The 19,731-nt window shown below is 35.9% G+C and overlaps 1 protein-coding gene and 1 long non-coding RNA gene across 2 annotated transcripts in view; both read left to right on the top strand.

Moving 5' to 3' along the window:
* The window catches only part of LOC110967815 (microtubule-associated tumor suppressor 1 homolog), a 73,875-nt gene that overhangs the window by 26,350 nt on the left and 27,794 nt on the right, over positions 1-19,731 (top strand). The window contains 5 exon segments of the mRNA XM_051945887.1: positions 7,027-7,215; positions 7,428-7,640; positions 8,803-8,977; positions 11,636-11,778; positions 19,688-19,729. Coding sequence (XP_051801847.1) covers positions 7,027-7,215; positions 7,428-7,640; positions 8,803-8,977; positions 11,636-11,778; positions 19,688-19,729 — 762 coding nt within the window.
* Positions 11,151-18,761, top strand: LOC127533475 (uncharacterized). The gene is made up of 6 exons (XR_007941212.1): positions 11,151-17,141; positions 17,502-17,537; positions 17,574-17,681; positions 18,024-18,185; positions 18,330-18,455; positions 18,708-18,761. It is a non-coding gene; the product is annotated as an uncharacterized LOC127533475 (long non-coding RNA).

Here is a 19,731-nt window from a genome sequence, read left to right on the forward strand (position 1 = left end):
AGAGCGGCGTGTCGGTCTGTAATCTTTGCCGTGTTGTGTGTCTGTTTGTGTGTGTGTTTTGTCGTAAACTAATTTCAGGCCGAGTTTCCCTGTTTGCCTTCAGAGGAACACATGTTTGGCATTTTTCTCTTTAACCCTCAGGAATCTAAAACCTGCCTGCAGGTCTGAACGGCGTCTTCTCTTTTTTTTAAAAAAAATGACTAAAATTCCACCGTTTATCACAGCAAAAAACTGTAAAAACAGAAAAATTCACTGGACTTTTAGCTTTCAGGTGACTCTTGGATGAGTCTGGTGTCACTCGTGATTCATTTAGTAAAAATAACTGAAGTCATGTCAGTTTAAAAACAATCACCTGAAGCGAAATGTTTGAGTTCAAAATGTCCCGAAACCCAGAATGATACGCTTTATTTAAAAAATCACCAAAATGACATCATTTATCAGAACAAGAGACAGTCAAAACAGAAAAAATCGCCAAACTTTTAGCTTTCAGACGATATTTGAACGACTCCTGTGTCACATGCAGGTAAATCAGGAAAAATTATTTTGTCAAGTTAAGTAATTCACACTTTATGGAAAAAAATGCAGAAACTTCTTCCCTCCTGACCGACTCTTTAAATCAGCTGTAATCATTCATAGTCAAAAAAGCACAAAATTAGTCCAAAATGATATAAAGTTGTGCAAAATCAATCTAAAAATGTTCAAAAATGACTGACAAAATTCTCTGAAATTACATGAATTCACATAAAACGACTCAAAATTTGTCTGAAATGACATTAATCTGTTCAAAATTGTTGAAAAATTATTCTAAATGTCCCAAAACCTGTTAAAAAATTCATGTGATAAGCTACTGGGTGAATAAATAAATGGAGCATGGCTCAGAAACACATTCAGCATGGTGGAACATCTTTCTACTGATGATGAGCAGAGTAGAGAGGAAAGGTCTGAAGAGGAAACATGGAGATAGAAAAACATCTACAGGAAAAGGAGATGAAACGAGACAGAAAATGAGAGCAGGGAGAGAAAAAGTGACAAATGTGAGATAAAACAAACCAAGAAACAACAGAAACGAAACAAAAAAAAGATCTAAAATAGGAAAAACGAGTTTAAAACAAGAAGAACAGAACAATAAAAGGAGTCAGAACCGTCTGGTGGAGGTTTTAGAGGCTGTAAAAGTGTAAATAAATAAACGTCTGGAAACTTGTTGGACATGTTGATTCCAGTTGTTTGTTTGTTTTTTAATCAATAATCCATGTTTTCTTTCGTTCTGCACAGAAAACATTTCTTCTGGTCATATTTGCTTTAATCAGATTCTATAAAAAACTAAAAATCCTGTGATTCACGTTAAAACCAGGAAATCACAACTGACTCATCTGAGACCAACAGCAACATGACAAAAAAATAAAGGAACCTTTCAGCTGAACTGCAGGCAGTGTTTCCACAGAATGTCAATTAAATAATCAAAGAAATTCAACTTTGTCTCTGATCTTCATCATTCTGAGACAAACTAGACACAAAATGAGAAAAATAAGATGCAAAGTGCCAAGAAATGAGGCACAAAAACAGAAAAACGAGAAAAATGGAAGACAAAATGAGTAAAAGGAGAGGCAAAATGAGAAAATTAAAATACAAAATGAGAAAAGAGATGAAAATGAGAAAAACAAAATGCAAAATGAGTGAAATATGACACAAAATGAGAAAAAGCAAGATGTAAAACGAGAAAAATGAGATGCAAAACTAGATTAATGAGGCAAAATGAAACAGAAAATGAGAAAAACAAGAAAAATAAGATGCAGAATCTGAAAAACAAGATGAAAAATGAGATACACAATGAGAAAAGCAAAATGCAAAAGACGGAAAACAAGAAACAGGAGATGGAAATAGAGAAATATGATACAACATGACAAAAGCAAGACTATAAAAGTAAAAAAAATAACAAGATGCAAAATGAGGGAAAAAAAAATGAGGCCCAAAAATCGAAAGGCAAAATGAGACACAAAGTGAGAAAAACAAGATGGAAAACAAGAAACAGCAGATGCAAATAGAGAAAATGAGAACCAAAATTAGAAAAAATAGATGTGAAATAAGACAAATGAGACACAAAATTATAAAAACAGGATACAGAAATAGAAAAATGAGATGCAAAACTAGAAGAATGAGATTCAAAATATGAAAAGTGAAAAATGAGACAAAATGAGAAAAACAAGATGCAAAATGAGAACGAGATGAAAATTATAAACATGATGAAAATGAGAAAAACAAGAAACTAAATCTGAGAAACAAAGTGAGAAATGAGGAAGACAGCATGCAAAACCAGAAAAATAAGATGCAAAATGAGACAAACTCGATACTAAATTTGAAAATCTCAATGAGAAATGAGAAAACCGTGACGCAAAATGAGAAAATAGAGAGAAAATGAGAAAAATGAGATGCAAAACTAGAAAAACAAGATGCGAAAAATGAAAAACAAGATGCAAAATGAGAAAAATTAGAAAAATATGATCCAAAATGAGAAAGACAAGATGCAGAACTTAAAAAAATATGTAAAACGTGACAAAATGAGGCACAAAATGAGAACATGAAGCAGCAAAATGAGAAAAACAAGATGCAAAGTGAGAAAAACGAGGTACAAATACGTTGCAGTGAAAAATGAGACAGAGTGAAGATAAATGAGGCGGTATCTCTAAAATAAACCCATAAACTGCTGCTCAGACCTCAGAGGGTTAAAATCTTTCCTGCCTTTTCATTCAGTTTCCTCCTTTTGTTGGTGATGAACCGTAGAAAGCGTCACTTCCTCCCGTTGTAAATCCAGATCTGAACATGCCGTCTGTAACTCCACAGCAGCAGAACAGAGTGGAAGCAGATGTTGTCCAGATGTTGTCCTGGTAGAGGTCATTCTGGTGGACAGAAGCTGCTCTGTCTCCTTCAATGAGTCCTTTCTTTATCTTTCTGCCTCTAGTTCAGCTCTGGTTGGAGGAGCTTCTGGAAGATGAATAACAAGTTCCTCCTAAAGTCTGCTGGATTTAACTGGAGAATCCAAGACAACAAAAAAAAACCTCAGTTCAGATTGTAGCTCCACTTTCACATCAAATACACTAAAAAGAAACAACACAAAAATCATAAAAATCATAGAAAATACATCAAGCTGTTTTATTGCGTTTTAATTTTCTTCTTGTTTTGAGTAATTTTGGACAAATTATTGTTAAATTATTGTTATTTTCAACAAATTTTGGGTCATTTTAGAGAACTTTAAACCAATTTTGGTCCAGAATCAACTGATTTTGAAGCATTTTTAAGTTATTTAGATTTTTCTCGTCACACATCAGATCATTTTGGACAGATTCAGAGTCATTCTTGGTGTGTTTTCAGTGATTTTGGAAATATTTCAGTCATTCTAAACAATTTTTGAGGCATTTTCGACTAATTTTGAGCAAATCTGGATTCAGTGTCAAGTCATTTTTGAACTTTCTGAGTCATTTTGAACTCATTAAATTAAGTCAGACCAACACAAAGTTTATCCACCTAAATAAAGAGTAAAATAAATGTTTAGAAAATGAATAATCCAGGCAATTTAACTTTTCTTTTCCATAATTCTGAGAAAAGTGAGACATAAAATGAGGAAAAACAGGATGAAAACCAAGAAAAAATGTGCAAAATGAGAAAAACAAGATGTAAAATGAGGAAAATAAGATATAGAATGAGGAAAGCAAGATGTGAAATGAGAAAAACAAGATGTGAAATGAGAAAAACAAGATGTGAAATGAGAAAAACAAGATGTGAAATGAGGAAAATAAGATTCACAAAACGAAAAATGAGATTCAAAATGAGTAAACGTGAGGCACAGTGAACAAAAATGGGCCCACAGTGAACAAAAATGGGCCCACAGTGAACAAAAATGGGCCCACAGTGAACAAAAATGGGCCCACAGTGAAGTAAAATGAGCCCACAGTGAACAAAAATGGGCCCACAGTGAACAAAAATGGGCCCACAGTGAACAAAAATGGGCCCACAGTGAACAAAAATGGGCCCAAAGTGAACAAAAATGGGCCCACAGTGAAGTAAAATGAGCCCACAGTGAACAAAAATGGGCCCACAGTGAACAAAAATGGGCCCACAGTGAACAAAAATGGGCCCACAGTGAACAAAAATGGGCCCAAAGTGAACAAAAATGGGCCCACAGTGAAGTAAAATGAGCCCACAGTGAACAAAAATGGGCCCACAGTGAGGTAAAATGAGCTTTAATCTGCGGTTGATGGATCTAAGCTTCTGTCGTGACGTCGGGCTGCTGTCAGAACACGTGTTGAAATCACTCCGGTTGGTTTTTGCTCGTCGTCATGCTTAGAACACGTGAGTTTCCGTGTGTCAGTGATCCTAACAGAACTCTGAGGTAACACGATCCAGCTGCTGCAGCGAACGAATCCAGATGTTTCCTGCTGTTCACCGAGAACACGACTCTGGTTTCAGCTCTTTGTGTCTCCAGGTTGCAGGAACGTTCCTGAAGTGAGTGGAGGAACGAAGCAGGAAAAGCAGATCGCTGGTCGTAAACATGAAATTAATTTACAGTTTGATTCCCTGGAATCCACAGAAACCCTCAGTGGAGCTGCAGCTAGCGAAGAAAATAACGTTAAAAACATGCAGAAAATGACAAAACGAGACAGAAAACAAGTAAAACAAGATAGAAAATGATCAAAAACGAGACAGAAAACAAGAAAAACTGGACATGAAATGACCAAAACAAAACTACAAAAATGACCCCACTGAGGGGAAAAACTCTTATAAACTGTTGATTTTCATTTTGAGTAGTTTAGTGTCGTCTGCACTGGATTTATGTGTATTTGTGTTCATTTTGTGTATTTTTTAGTCATTTTTAATCTCTTTCTGGTCATTTTGCATCAGTTTTTTGTTGTATTGTGTCTCGTTGTGGTCGTTTTTTTGTCTTTGTGGTTGTTTTTTGTCTCTTTGTGGTGTTTTTTGTGTCTTTGTGGTCGTTTTTTGTGTCTTTGTGGTCGTTTTTCGTGTCTTTGTGTTTGTTTTTGTCTCTGTGTTTGTTTTTTGTCTTTGTGGTCGTTTTTTGTGTCTTTGTGGTTGTTTTTTGTCTCTTTGTGGTTGTTTTTTGTCTCTTTGTGGTCGTTTTTTGTGTCTTTGTGGTTGTTTTTTGTGTCTTTGTGGTCGTTTTTCGTGTCTTTGTGTTTGTTTTTTGTCTCTGTGTTTGTTTTTTGTCTTTGTGGTCGTTTTTTGTGTCTTTGTGGTTGTTTTTTGTCTCTTTGTGGTCGTTTTTTGTGTCTTTGTGGTTGTTTTTTGTGTCTTTGTGGTTGTTTTGTGTGTCTTTGTGGTCGTTTTTTGTGTCTCTTGGTATTTGTTTTTCATATTTGTGTGTGTTTGCTGTTATTTCACGTTTGCTTCTGTTGGTTTGTGTTAATGTTGTGTTTAGTTCTGTGTCTCTGTGGACGATTTGCTTCCTTTTCTGCTCATGTTGTGCGTCTTTGCTGTTGTTTTGTCATTGTTTGTGTTGCATTTGTTGCTGCTTTGTGTTCATTTTGTGCTGCATTCAGTCAGCAACTTTCTGTGGTCACTTTTTGTGTATTTTTTATTGGTTTGTGGTTGTTATGTAGTCTAGTTGTGTGTCTATATTTAGTTCTGTCTCTGTGGGTGATTTTGTTCTTTTTCTAGACATTTTGTGTGTCTTTGCAGCCGTTTCTCGCTCTCTGTTTTGTTTGTTTTGTTGCTGTTTGTGTTTGTTTTGTAGAATTTTGTATGTCATTGTGTTTGTTTTATCAGTTTGACTTGTTGTCAGTTAGTTTAAACGTTCAGTAAACGTTAAATAAGTGGCAGAAAACAGCAGATTTAATCCTGGGAATCAATGTAGAGACTTCTTTAACTCATTCATTACCCGTTTTCACTTTATTTTTACCCATTTCATTCTTTCCTTCGGTTTCTGTCAGTTTTTAGCATATTTTGTGTTTTTGCTGTATGAATAAAGTTTGTTGGTTTGAAGCAGGTTCAGGACAGATTGTTGGGTTTCAAGTGGACGTTTTAAATGTTCGTTCAGCTCTGCGATGTTCTGCTTTGGCTGAATGAAGGGCGTCGCTGCTCTTGGGGGGATTTTCTCTGCTTTGGTCTTTTTGAAAGAATGTGTGATTCAGGCTGAAGCAACGGCAGCGTTTGAAAACCGTCAAACTGTAAAACTTCATCATCAGGGACAGCTGAAGATGGAAGAAAGAAAGATGGGTCCACAGTGAGGAAAGACTTTCCCATAGTCAAGAAAGACTCTATCTGCATTTTTATGTCCTAAGGTCTAAAAACTGCAACCTGGTCTGGTCAAACTTTAACCATCAGATTCTACTGATGGACCAAAGACTGGATTCTAGTAGAAACATGGATCCATCCATAGATAGACACTGACAGGAACTTCATGGAGACACTAGATCAGCTTGGATTGAACATTTTACACTTTTTACATTTTTAGAGCCCAATAATTCTCCATCATTGTTAATGTGGCCAATTTTGAGTCAATTTGAACAAATTTTGAGTATTTTTGGATGACTTCCGAGCTATTATGAACAGATATTTATCAGCTTTGGTCACATTTTAAGTCATTTAGAACCATCTCTGATTTATTCTGGGCAATTTTTGAGTAATTCTGGACAAGCTTCAAGTAATCTCTGGAGAAATGTGGACCAAAGACAGTATTTTAGTAGAAATACACCCCCTGTCAAAAGTTTTGAGACAGGTTCTAATTTATTTGAATGAGAAAGTGTCCTAAAACGTTTGACAGGGGGTGTATGGATCCATCCACAGATATACACTAACAGGAACTTTACGGAGGCTCTAGACCAGCCTGGATTGGAGGTTTTTACACTTTTTTGTCCATTTTTTTAAGGTCCAAGAATTAAACATTTCTCCTCTGTGGATCCATTTAATGATTCTTATCTGATGAAACCGTTTCTGTGTCTCTTATATTTATTTATTTTAGTTATTAAAGCTTTAAACACCAAACTGACCCTCATTTTTCTATTTCCTGTCTCTCAGGGATCCCCAAACCTCGAACCTCGTCGTCTGTCGCTCCGTCTCCTGCATCCTCCACCTCCAGACCAGCAGCCAATCAGCAGCCGCCGTCGGGGTCGTCGGGGCGACCGGCAGCCTCCTCGAAGCTTCCTGTGAAGGGATTACCCACAAGCCTCAGCGCTTCATCGCTAGGAAGCAACGACAGCAGCAGAGGTTGGTTTAATTAGATACTGGAGTAAATAACCTAAAATTATACCAGACTCTATAATATAATATAATAAATATAATATAGATTTTTCTTTAATATTTCCTCAGATGTTGTTGATCAAACAGCCTCAGATTTGATAAACCTGCTGAATCTGACGTCAGATCAGATTTTCTCTCAGGACGTTTTGGATCTAAAGTCTCCGTCTTCTGTCCTCCAGCTGCTCCTTCGTCTCCTGGAGCTCCAGGGATCCGACCGGAGGACCGACCCAGCAGAGGCCCCCTCCCTCTGGGCACCCAGAGCTCTGTGAAGCCCCCCAGCTCCAGCACCAGTCCTCCCAGTGATGCAGCTCCCAGTTCAACCGGTGGAGGGAAACTTCTTCCCCCCATGAGGAGCAGAGCTTCTTCTCTGCAGGCCAGAGCGTCCAGCACAGGTCAGATGTTCTGTTTAATGATAATATCTGCTTGTTTTGGACGTTTTTCAGTCTTTATGGACTTTATTTTTTCCAAATCAGGCCAAAATATTTACAGTTTTACAGATAAATACAGTAAAATAGTTTAACTTTATGGTCAAACAACAGAATAAATTGCTGTTAAATTGTCAAAATACAGATTTTTAAAACATTTTATTTTTGCAGTTAATATGTAAATTAATATTTAGTTTTCTGTGATTTTGCTTGATATTATCTGTAATTAAACTAATCAGGAAAAATGTGGCAAATCAGAGTTTTATTCCATCTCAATCTACAAACTTTGTCTTTAAATTAAAAAAAGAAGGAGATATTTTTTGCTGTTTTTAACTCGTTAAAAGTACTTTAGTTTTACAGTCAGACATTGTAAAAGAACAAATTATTATTTATATTATTTGGTAGTTATTAACAGTTTGACCTGTTTTTACTGTTAGCTTGTAAATTAACATTTTTTATCTTTAGATATTAGAGATATAGATATTAATACAGATGTTAGAAGATATTATCTGGAATTTAACAAAACACAGAAAATCTCTAAAATATCAGTTGTTTTTTTCTCTATAATTTTTCTTTTTTCTTTATAAATGCAACAAAATAATTACATTTATGCTGATTTAATTACAGTAAAAGCAATTTTAAAAAGTCATTTTTTGTCAAATGTGGTAAAATAACAAATTAATATTTATAAAAATGCAGATTTATGATTTATTTTGACTTTGCAGTTTTAGCATTTTTTGTGTTATTTTTTACTATCAATGTGTAAATTATTGTTATTTAATAATATTTATATATAAATGTAAGTCTATTTTCTTTCAATAAGGGCAAAGATCTGTAAAATTATATTTTTACAAAGTGTTATCTTTATTTTTAGAAAGTCCAGATTTTATGGAGATTTACTTTTTTTTTTTTACAGTAAATGTGTGAATTACATTTATTTCTGTGATTTTACTGATTTTTATCTGTTATTTAACAAGACAGGTAAAATCCATGACTAATGTTGTTGCCAATGCTAATGCTAACCTTAATGCTAATGCTAGGTTAGCAGGAGCTTTGTTTTTTACACAGATGTTTGTCTGTGTGGATAATAGAAAAGGATCCAGATGTTAAATGTTCTTCCTCTCTGCAGGTCTGAAGCCTCCGACCGTCGGCTCCGTTAAATCTCCCTCCAGGACTCCTGCGGTCCAGAACCAGACCCGGCCGACCCAGAACCTCCTGCAGCGCAGCGGCTCGGCCAGATGGGGGCGCCTCAAAGGCTCAGGTGAGTCAAAAGCTGCAGGTTTTCATCTGAGAGCAGAACGGCATTAAAAACCTTTCAAAAGCTCTTTTCTGTTCGCTGGATCCTCAGAGCTGCTGGTTTTAGGTTCCTGCTGACCTCCTCACCGTGTTTTCAGAGAGACTGAACAAAAAAGATGATTTTCTTTTTAAAAATCACCAAAATATCATCATTTATCAGCCAGAAACGGCAAAAACAGAAAGAATCATTTGATTTTCAGCTTTCAAAAGGCTCTAAAGTGAGATTTTACCAAGAAAATGAACCAAATCTGAGCTTAAAGTCAAAATATTTCATTAAAATCACTTTATTCTATGCATCCAATCCAAAAAAATCACCAAAAATAAAGAGTTTCCACCAGATTCTGCAAAAAAAATACCCTCAAAATTCTGAGCTCCATCATAAAACCGATCCTCAGCTGGGACCAAAAGTTTCTTTCTCACATATTTTCTCTTAAAAAAACTCCAAAATATCATCATTTATCAGCCAGAAACTGCAAAAACAGAAAGGATTGTCTGATTTTCAGCTTTCAAAAGACTCTAAAATGTGATTTCACCAAAAAAATGAACCAAATCTGAGCTTAAAATCAGAATATTTGATCAAAACATGAACCCCCTGAACCCTAAAACCTGCCGCTGTCAGTCAGTGACTCATCACGGCTGCAGAGCTTCAGTTGGATTTAATCTGTTTCAGAAACCAGTAAGCACCAGTTTGTTTACTGGTTCTGTTACTGGTCAGACCGGCGGCTCTTTGTGGCGTCGTATCTGCATTTTAAAGCAGCTCCAGAGAGGATTTTGGTGGCAGAGAGCAGCGAACAGGAGGAGACGTTTGCTGCAGCGGCTCCATGTGGGCCTTCTGAAGCCTGGGGCTGTGGTTGGAGCCTCCCCCACTGTGGTGGCTCCGGTCTGGGCATGGGCGCCGCGCTGCCCCCCCTCTGTGGCTGGAAGTCTGACACACACAGTAACAGGCACAGATGCGCACACACACGTATGTACACACACACACACACACACACACACACACACACACACACACACACACACACACCACAGGCGACAGCGGTTCACTTTGTGGGTTTGCTTTTAACTCTCAGTGGCTTTTTGTTTTTGTCTCTTTTCTAGAAAAACTTTATTGATTGTGACAGAAACACACACAGACACACACTCTCAAAACCATAAATCTGTGTTTTTAGAAATACTGATTGATTTTACCACGTTTAACTATAAAATTACCTTTTTTATTTTTTTCAGCTGTATTTAAATCAACAAAAATCCAATTATTTTGCAGATATTTGTCTTTATAATAAATAATTCATATATCAAGAACTGAATTATGGTGAATTTTTAGTTATTTTACAGATGTTCTGTTTTGTTGAATCACAGATAAAAATCTGCAAAATCAGAGAAAATATTTATTAATCTATACATTAACTGTAATAAAAACAGATTTGTACTTTTACAAAAACTATAATATATTGTAAAAATATAATTTTCCACATGTTGAAAGAAAACATGTTTAAGGATTTTTAAATGGTAAATAAAAAAGAAATATTAAAATCATAATTTACACTTTTCCAAAAAAGGATAAAATGGTTTGATTATTATTTGCACTGTTCACCTTCATTTTTAATCTGTTTTTATCGTGTAGAGAACAGAAATAATAATATTTTATTTTTACAAAATTATTATTTTACATGTGATCATTAAATGCTCAGTGTGTTTAAATCTGCAAAAATATGTTATTTTATTTCTGTCAGATGTGAAAGAAAAAGTATGTTGTTATTATAATAATGATATAATAATAATATGGACGTTACCACTTTAAAATTACTATAAAATTACACAATTTTTCTAATTGTATTTAAATATATGTATCAAATTTTCATTATATCATGATCAAATTTTTAACATATCAGCAAAAATATTTCTAATTTAAAAAAAGAGAATTTTTAAACTTTTTAAGAAACTATAATTTATTTTAAATTTAATGTTGACAAAAAGCAAAAAATACAACAAAAAAATCCACATGAAAAATCAGTATTTTTACATATTTATTTATTTACATTTAACCATAAATTGAGCATTAAAATCACCTTTAAATTACACTTTTTAAAAATTTAAATTAGCAAAAGAATGTCATAATTTTATATGTATTTACTTTTATTTTTGCAGGGTTTTTTTAATTTTATTTTTGAAGATTATTGATGTTTTATGTTGTTTTTGTTGCACCGTGCTGCAGGATTTATTTTTATTTGACTTCATTTTTCTATATATTTCACAGAGCAGACACCAGAGTCCTGAAGAATTCATTTCCTGATTTAAATAAAAAAGCGTTTCTTTTTTTCACCACATGGCAGCGTTTAGACGTCATGGAGGAGATTACTGAAATCCCTCCTCCCTGCAGCATCCCTCCTCCTCCTCCTCCTCCTCCTCCTCCTCCTCTTCCTCTTCTTTTTAAACCGGCAGCGAGGCGGACCGACTGTTTGTCAGCGGCAGGAATCCTCTTCTCCTCCTCCATCTTCCAGCTGGACCGCCGCTGCTTTTGGCGCCATTTTCTCCTGTTTTTCTGTCCCGGATCTGTTCGTCTTTAAACCTCCAGAAGAGCAGCTGCAGGATTAAACCTGACAAAAAGCTGCTTCTGTTCTCCACGTGGCTTTGATGGAGCCGCCGAGCTTCCCGTCCCGTTAAAGGAGAAGAAGAAGAAGAGGAAACATGCTGTGGTCTCCAAGACTGTCGCTGTCCAACTTCCACGTGAAGCTGACGGCCAAAGGGCTCTTCAGGAACCTGCAGCTGCTGCCGGGATGCAGGAAGAACACGGTGGTGTTCCACGCAGGTCTGGATGTTTGTCCTCCATCCGTCCGTCCGTCCATGAATCCATGAATCCATCCTCAGATCCACGCTGAGCCGGCTGAGCTGAAGCCACACCCAGACCTTCATTCTCCTCCGTTTGTTGAGGAAAAAGTCTGAGAAGCTTCAGAAAACCAGCCGAGCCTCGTGCATCTGCAGCCTCAGAACATCTCTGACCTTCTGGAGGAGCTTCAGGAGGAACCAGAGAAGGAACCATCTGGACTCTTCTGGTTCATCTGAAGCTCCTCTGATGATCTGAGAATCTGATTTTCTCTCTTTTTTCCTCCATCTTCCCTCCGACTGTTTTTAATCTTTGAATCAGAGGCGGCTTCACCCTCCTCCTCCTCCTCCTCTGTTTCCACGGCGATGGCAGCCATTGTTCCCTCCTCCTCCTCCTCCTCCTCCTCCTCCTCTGTTTCCACGGCGATGCTACAATGGAGCCGCTGTGAATCGAGCTTCGTGCACGTGGAGGTTTTTTTTTATTCTGCTGCGGTGATGAATCGCCGCTTTTAGCCCGAAAACCCCGAAGGGACGAAACCACGTGACGGCCAGAGACAACCAGGGACAGAAAAACAACAACAACAAATAAATAAATAGTAAATAAATAGATAAATGTCAGAAAAAAAAGACAAAAACGGGACAAAAATAGAAATACAACAAATATCTGTATTTTTAAAATTAATTGTTAATCAGCAAAGAAATACATTAATAAAAAATAATACATGTCCACCGTAAAAAATGAAATAAATAAAAATAAATGAATAAATAAAAATAGGAAATAATGGAAATAATGTCCGCAACAAAAATTAGTTTTTTTTAAATTAGTTGTTAATCGGCAAAAAAAAATTGTGTACATATGGATTAAACACAAGCAGATAAACAAAAACAAATACATAAAAAGATAAAAAATGGAATTAATGTCAATAACCAAATAAAAATATTTTTTATAAATAAGTCTTCAGTCGGCAAAAAAAGAAAAAAGAAAAATAATTATACGTGTCGACTAAAAATAGCAGAATAAATTAAAAAAAGAGGACAAACAGAAATAATGTCAAAAATCAGCATTTACTCAATTTCACTGTTAATCAGCAGCAAAATAAATAAACAACAAATAAATAATAATAAAATAAAAACCAAAATATAATATAATAAAATATAATAATAGTATTTTATATATATTCTCTTAAATATCTTGTACAATAATATTCATAAATAAAATTAATTAACAGACGTTTGTCATTATTTTTTTTTAAAATGTTATTTTGTTAAATAAATATATCTAACAAAACCACAGAAAAAAAAATAAAGGGCCAAAATTGTCCACATAATAAATCTCCTTTTAAAAAAATATAGACTATATGTAATTATTTTACAGTGTAGAATGTAAAAAAAAATGAAAAATTGTACAAAAAGTACAGTAAAATAATGTCAATATTTTATTGGGAAAAATACATTTTATATTAGTAAAAATAAACAATAATAAATCTAAATGCTCCTGTCAGCTGCAGATTAAATCCGTGTTTGGATGTTTTTGTTTCCTTCTGTGCTGAATTAAAGCTGCTTTAGAGATTTTTAAAACGACTTTTCTAAACCAGATTAAACGAAAGTTAATCAGAAAATCTTCACCAGAATCAGCTTCGACTCGTTTCCTTTCTTTGTCTCTGTTGCACAAAAGGAGACAGAATTTTTTCACAGAATCTGATGAGAACAAACTTTAGGTTTTATTTTTAGTGATTTTTTTGGTAATTTTGTTTTTTTGTTATTTTGCTCAAAGATTAAACTTTTGCCTCAAACTTCAGTGTGAAAATAAAAACCAGCTGAAAGTGGGTCAGCAGTTCTCAAAAACTTAATATCTTGGGAATTATTTTATATTTTAATCTGAAATTTCACAAATATCTTCATAAACATCCACATGTTATGCTGTAAAAATCTCAGGCTAATCACAGGAAGTCGAGCAGAATTTATTCTGAAAATATGAAGAAAAAAACAAACAAAAAATTAAAAACAGCCTGTAGTGTAGTTGAAACTCAGATTTTTCGTCATGTGACCGTTGCTCTCAGATGAGTCAGTCTGGATTTCTTTATTGCACAAAAATGTTCAGAATTTTTTGTCTTTTACAGAATCTCCTTAAACCAAATTATACATTTTTGGTGATTTTTTAAAGAATATTACGTAGAATAGAGTGACTGCTGATTTGTCCTGATTTCAGCTCAGATTTGGTTCATTTTTCTGCTTCATCATCGGGTCACGGACGAGGATTTTACCATCTGATTTGGTTTCCTCAGATTTAATCTCTTTGATTCCTTTTTTTCTTCTTGGTTTATTCTCTTTCATTCCTCCTTTTTCTTCTTGATTTAATCTGCGATCCGTCAAACGTCACGTGAACTCGGTTCCTCCATCTGAGCGCCGCTGCACGTGTCCACAGCTCCACAGACCCACTTTCTGCTGTGAATGTAGGTTACAGCGGGCTTTAGTCAGCGCATGTGCACGCCCACACACACTCACGGTGCACGGGGGCTCGTGCACGCCCGCAGTGGTTCAGCTGAGGCCGTCCAGCGGTGCAGCTCTAATCGGATGTGAAGCTTCAGCAGCTCATCTGTTCTCGCCCATGGAAAGTAGTTTAGTAGGAAAAGAGGAACGAAAATGACAAATACAAGGTGAGAAAAAAGAAAACTGTGCAAAAAAATAAAAATAGGACGAGGAGGAAACAGAAAATGAAGAAAAAGGTGAAGAGAAATGGATGAAGAGCAGCAGAAAGTCAAGAAGAGCATGGAGGAAAATGAAGAAACACATGCAAGAAAAATGACAAAGAAAATGTAGAAAATAAATAAAAATGCATTGAAAAATAATAATAAATGCAAAGAAATTAATAAAGAAGCAGCCGAAAATTAATAAATAATATGCAAAACAAGAAGATTAAGAAAAAAACAAAAAATGCAATAAAAGGACTAAAATTCAGCAAAAATAAATTAAAAATATACAGAAAAAAATATTAAAGAGAGAGCAGAAAATGAAGAAATAGATGCAAAGAATAAAATCCAGAAACAGTAGAAAATTAATTTAAAAATATTCAGAAAAATAAGATTAAGCGGAAGCAGAAAATGAAGAAAAGTATGCTAAAAAAGCAAAAAGGCATCGGAAAATTAATAAATATACACTGAAAAAATAATGAAGAGCAGAAAATGAAGAAAACAAGGCAGTAAAATAACTAAGAAATAAAATAACTAAAAAAAACTTAAACTAAAACTAAAATAACCTTAAAAAAATATAGAAAAATATGCAAAAAAAATAAAAATAAGATAAGGAAGAAACAGAAAATTAAGAAAAATTATGCAAAAAGTTGGCAGAAAAATAAAAATACAGAAAAATAATCAAGAGAGAAGAGAAAATTAAACAAAAAGACAGCAACAAAACAACGAAAAATGTGCAAAAATAAGATGCTAAAATGAGATGAAGAGGAAAATTAAGAAAAATAATGCAAATAAAAATCAGACACAAAGGCAGCAAAAATTAAATAAAATTAAAAATCTATAAAAAATAAAGACAGAGCACAGAAAACAAAAACAGATGCAAAAATAAAATAAAGAGACAGCAGAGAATTAATAAAATAATATGCAGAAAAGTAAGATTAAGAGGAAAACGAACTGAAGAAGATGACAAAAAAATAAAAAATATGATCATAAATAATATAATATGCACACCTAAAAATAGGAAAAATTATACGAAAAAATACAAAAGGCAGCAGAAAATAAATAAAAATATGCAGACAAAAACAATGAAGAGATATCAGAAAAATAAATTAAAAACAAAGTAATGAATAATAATTGAGCATCCAGTCAGTTGGTTTAGACGAGTTCAGATCTGCAGAAAATCACCGTCAGTCGTTGTTTGAGCTCCTCTTTAAAGAGCAGATGATTATTCTCAGTCTTTATTTTGGGCTTTTTGACTCGTCATGAACTGAACTGAAGGTCGACTCGTTTGTCTGACCTCAGAGCTGCTGACCCAGGAACTAAAAACACATTTTAATGAGTATTTTAGACAATATTTTCAACACATTTCTTCCACCTGAAGGCAGAATGTAAATATTATAATTCCTGCTTTCACATATTAGTTTTTATTTAATATTTTCAGACCAAACAGCCTCTAAATAATCCCCTCTGGAGGCTGCAGATGTTTGACTTCATTTCGTTTCCTGCAGTTGAGCTGAAAACTCTCTGATTTTTAATAAAGCGACTGTTGGTTCCAGCTGAATGGTTTCTGGTTTTTCTGCTTCACAGAGGAACCCAGAATTTTTAGTTTTCACAGAATTTAGTGACAATAAACTTTATGTTTTTTTTTAAAGTTTATGGTTAAATTATTTGTTATTAAGCTCAAAGACGGAACTTTTCATTGAGACGTTGTTATTAGTTGTTTTTTCATATTTCAGAGACTATTTGATCTATTTGTCTAACATTTCAGATTCTGGATCAGTGGCATGATGAGAAATAGGAGCGAAAATTTCAGATTTTTATCTTGAATATTTCCTCAGTTATTTTTGATCAAACAGACTCAGTTTAACATGAGGAAAGACCTACAGAAAGTGGGTCGACAGGCAGATTGAAACATCTTTATCTTAAAAAATATTTAATATTTCAGGCTAAAAATGATCAAATATTAAGTATTAGATTCATATAGTCTTCATTTTCTACCAGAAACAACATGAACAACATTTTTTTAGTTGACTAAATCATGTTTGTGCATATTTTCCCCGTATTTAAATCCAGTTTGTGCAGAAACGACAGAGGATTCATGGTTTGTTGCTAGGTAACCGGATGTTCTGGTGTGCATGTATCGGGGTCAGATAGTGGACACCTAGTGGCACACTAGTTTCCGTGGTAACAGCCGTGTGCGTGGGATCTGCAGAGAGCAGAGTCCTGAATGTTTCTGCTGTAAATGAGTCCATCTCCACTTATTCTGGACATATTTTGAGCAGTTAATGGAGGAATCTGAGGACCTTTACACCATTATTTCATCACTTTGGACAGATTTTGTGTTATTTTGAACAATATATGAACCATTTTGGACAACCTTTGAATGTTTCTGACCATTTTTGAGAATTCCAAACACATTTTGAGCAGCTTAGGACAAATTTTGAGTGATTTTAGACAAGTTTTGGACAATTTATTTTAATCTTTTTGAAAATTAGAGATCTCGATGTTCACAGAGGTCTAGGTGTTCATAGAGGTCTAGATGTTCATAGAGGTCCAGATGTTCACAGAGGTCTTGATGCTCATAGAGGTCTAGGTGTTCACAGAGGTCTAGGTGTTCACAGAGGTCTAGGTGTTCACAGGGGTCTAGATGCTCATAGAGGTCTAGGTGTTCACAGAGATCTAGATGCTCATAGAGGTCTAGGTGTTCATAGAGGTCTAGGTGTTCATAGAGGTCTAGGTGTTCACAGAGGTCTAGGTGTTCATAGAGGTCTAGGTGTTCATAGAGGTCTAGGTGTTCATAGAGGTCTAGGTGTTCATAGAGGTCTAGGTGTTCACAGAGGTCTAGGTGTTCATAGAGGTCTAGGTGTTCACAGAGGTCTAGGTGTTCATAGAGGTCTAGGTGTTCATAGAGGTCTAGGTGTTCATAGAGGTCTAGGTGTTCATAGAGGTCTAGGTGTTCATAGAGGTCTAGGTGTTCATAGAGGTCTAGGTGTTCATAGAGGTCTAGGTGTTCACAGAGGTCTAGGTGTTCACAGAGGTCTAGATGCTCATAGAGGTCTAGGTGTTCATAGAGGTCTAGGCGTTCATAGAGGTCTAGGTGTTCATAGAGGTCTAGATGTTCATAGAGGTCTAGGTGTTCATAGAGGTCTAGGTGTTCACAGAGGTCTAGATGTTCACAGAGGTCTAGATGTTCATAGAGGTCTAGATGTTCACAGAGGTCTACATGTTCATAGAGGTCTAGATGTTCACAGGGGTCTAGATGCTCATAGAGGTCTAGGTGTTCCTAGAGGTCTAGGTGTTCATAGAGGTCTCGGTGTTCACAGAGGTCTAGATGTTCACAGAGGTCTAGATGTTCACAGAGGTGTAGGTGTTCATAGAGGTCTAGATGTTCACAGAGGTCTAGATGTTCACAGAGGTCTAGATGTTCACAGAGGTCTGGGTGTTCACAGAGGTCTAGGTGTTCATAGAGGTCTAGATGTTCACAGAGGTCTAGATGTTCACAGAGGTCTAGATGTTCACAGAGGTCTAGATGTTCACAGAGGTGTAGATGTTCATAGAGGTGTAGGTGTTCATAGAGGTCTAGGTGTTCACAGAGGTCTAGATGTTCATAGAGGTCTAGATGTTCATAGAGGTCTAGATGTTCACAGAGGTCTAGATGTTCACAGAGGTCTAGGTGTTCATAGAGGTCTAGATGTTCACAGAGGTCTAGATGTTCACAGAGGTCTAGATGTTCACAGAGGTCTAGATGTTCATAGAGGTGTAGATGTTCATAGAGGTGTAGGTGTTCATAGAGGTCTAGATGTTCACAGAGGTCTAGATGTTCACAGAGGTCTAGATGTTCATAGAGGTCTAGATGTTCACAGAGGTCTAGATGTTCACAGAGGTCTAGATGTTCACAGAGGTCTAGATGTTCATAGAGGTGTAGATGTTCATAGAGGTGTAGGTGTTCATAGAGGTCTAGGTGTTCATAGAGGTCTAGGTGTTCACAGAGGTATAGGTGTTCACAGAGGTCTAGATGTTCACAGAGGTCTAGATGTTCATAGAGGTGTAGATGTTCATAGAGGTGTAGGTGTTCACAGAGGTCTAGATGTTCATAGAGGTCTAGGTGTTCACAGAGGTCTAGGTGTTCACAGAGGTCTAGGTGTTCACAGAGGTCTAGATGTTCATAGAGGTCTAGATGTTCATAGAGGTGTAGATGTTCATAGAGGTGTAGATGTTCATAGAGGTGTAGGTGTTCACAGAGGTCTAGATGTTCATAGAGGTCTAGGTGTTCACAGAGGTCTAGGTGTTCACAGAGGTCTAGATGTTCATAGAGGTCTAGGTGTTCACAGAGGTCTAGGTGTTCATAGAGGTCTAGGTGTTCACAGAGGTCTAGATGTTCACAGAGGTCTAGATGTTCACAGAGGTCTAGATGTTCACAGAGGTCTAGATGTTCACAGAGGTCTAGGTGTTCACAGAGGTCTAGATGTTCACAGAGGTCTACAGCCATGGCCATAAGTTTGGACATATATTTCATTTTGGTTGATGGCTATGACTGGTATTTATATTGTAAGTGACAATTTTGTGGTATTTTCTAAGATTCACAAGTGTCATGGTACTTGTGTCCAAACTTATGGCCATGGCTGTAGGTGTTGGCCAGTGATCTTCAGTAATCTGAGTCGGTGCTGTTTGATTCTCCATGTGGCCTCTCAGTTTGTGTTTGTTCAGGGTTTGTCCATTAAGGAGCTTATTAGAGACTTCTCCTTCTAGCCGTTGAGCCGTTGGTAATTAGATTTAGACGCCTGCAGGAGTCGGATCATTTCCACACGGCAGGAAAATAATCCGCCTTAAGTCAGAAAGAAAAACAGTTTAATGCCGAAACATTAACAGTTCATCACAATAACAAGATACTTTCCACATTATTACACTTTAAAATACATTAACACACTTATTTTCTTATTAAAATACACATGATGTTTTTACTGAAAATACTTCTGCGTCCGTGCATCTTAATTTTGAGATCTGGTGATTTAAAAAAACAAATCTAATATCTAAAGAAAAGCCTCCTCCTCCTCCTCCTCAGATTTCTCCTCAGTGTTTGTTCCTGGATGTTGTCTCGGTTCTGCTCAGTGACCCGTTAACCCGTTACACCAGAACTTCCTGGATGTTGTGAAGTTTCTGCAGTAGAACTTCCTGTTGTGACGTTCTAACTGTGTTTCTCCTCAGTTTGGGCTCAGCAGCTCTGCATGTCGCCCTGGAACCAACCAGGT

The sequence above is a fragment of the Acanthochromis polyacanthus genome, chromosome 3, assembly GCF_021347895.1.
Source record: "Acanthochromis polyacanthus isolate Apoly-LR-REF ecotype Palm Island chromosome 3, KAUST_Apoly_ChrSc, whole genome shotgun sequence".
Taxonomy (NCBI): domain Eukaryota; kingdom Metazoa; phylum Chordata; class Actinopteri; family Pomacentridae; genus Acanthochromis; species Acanthochromis polyacanthus.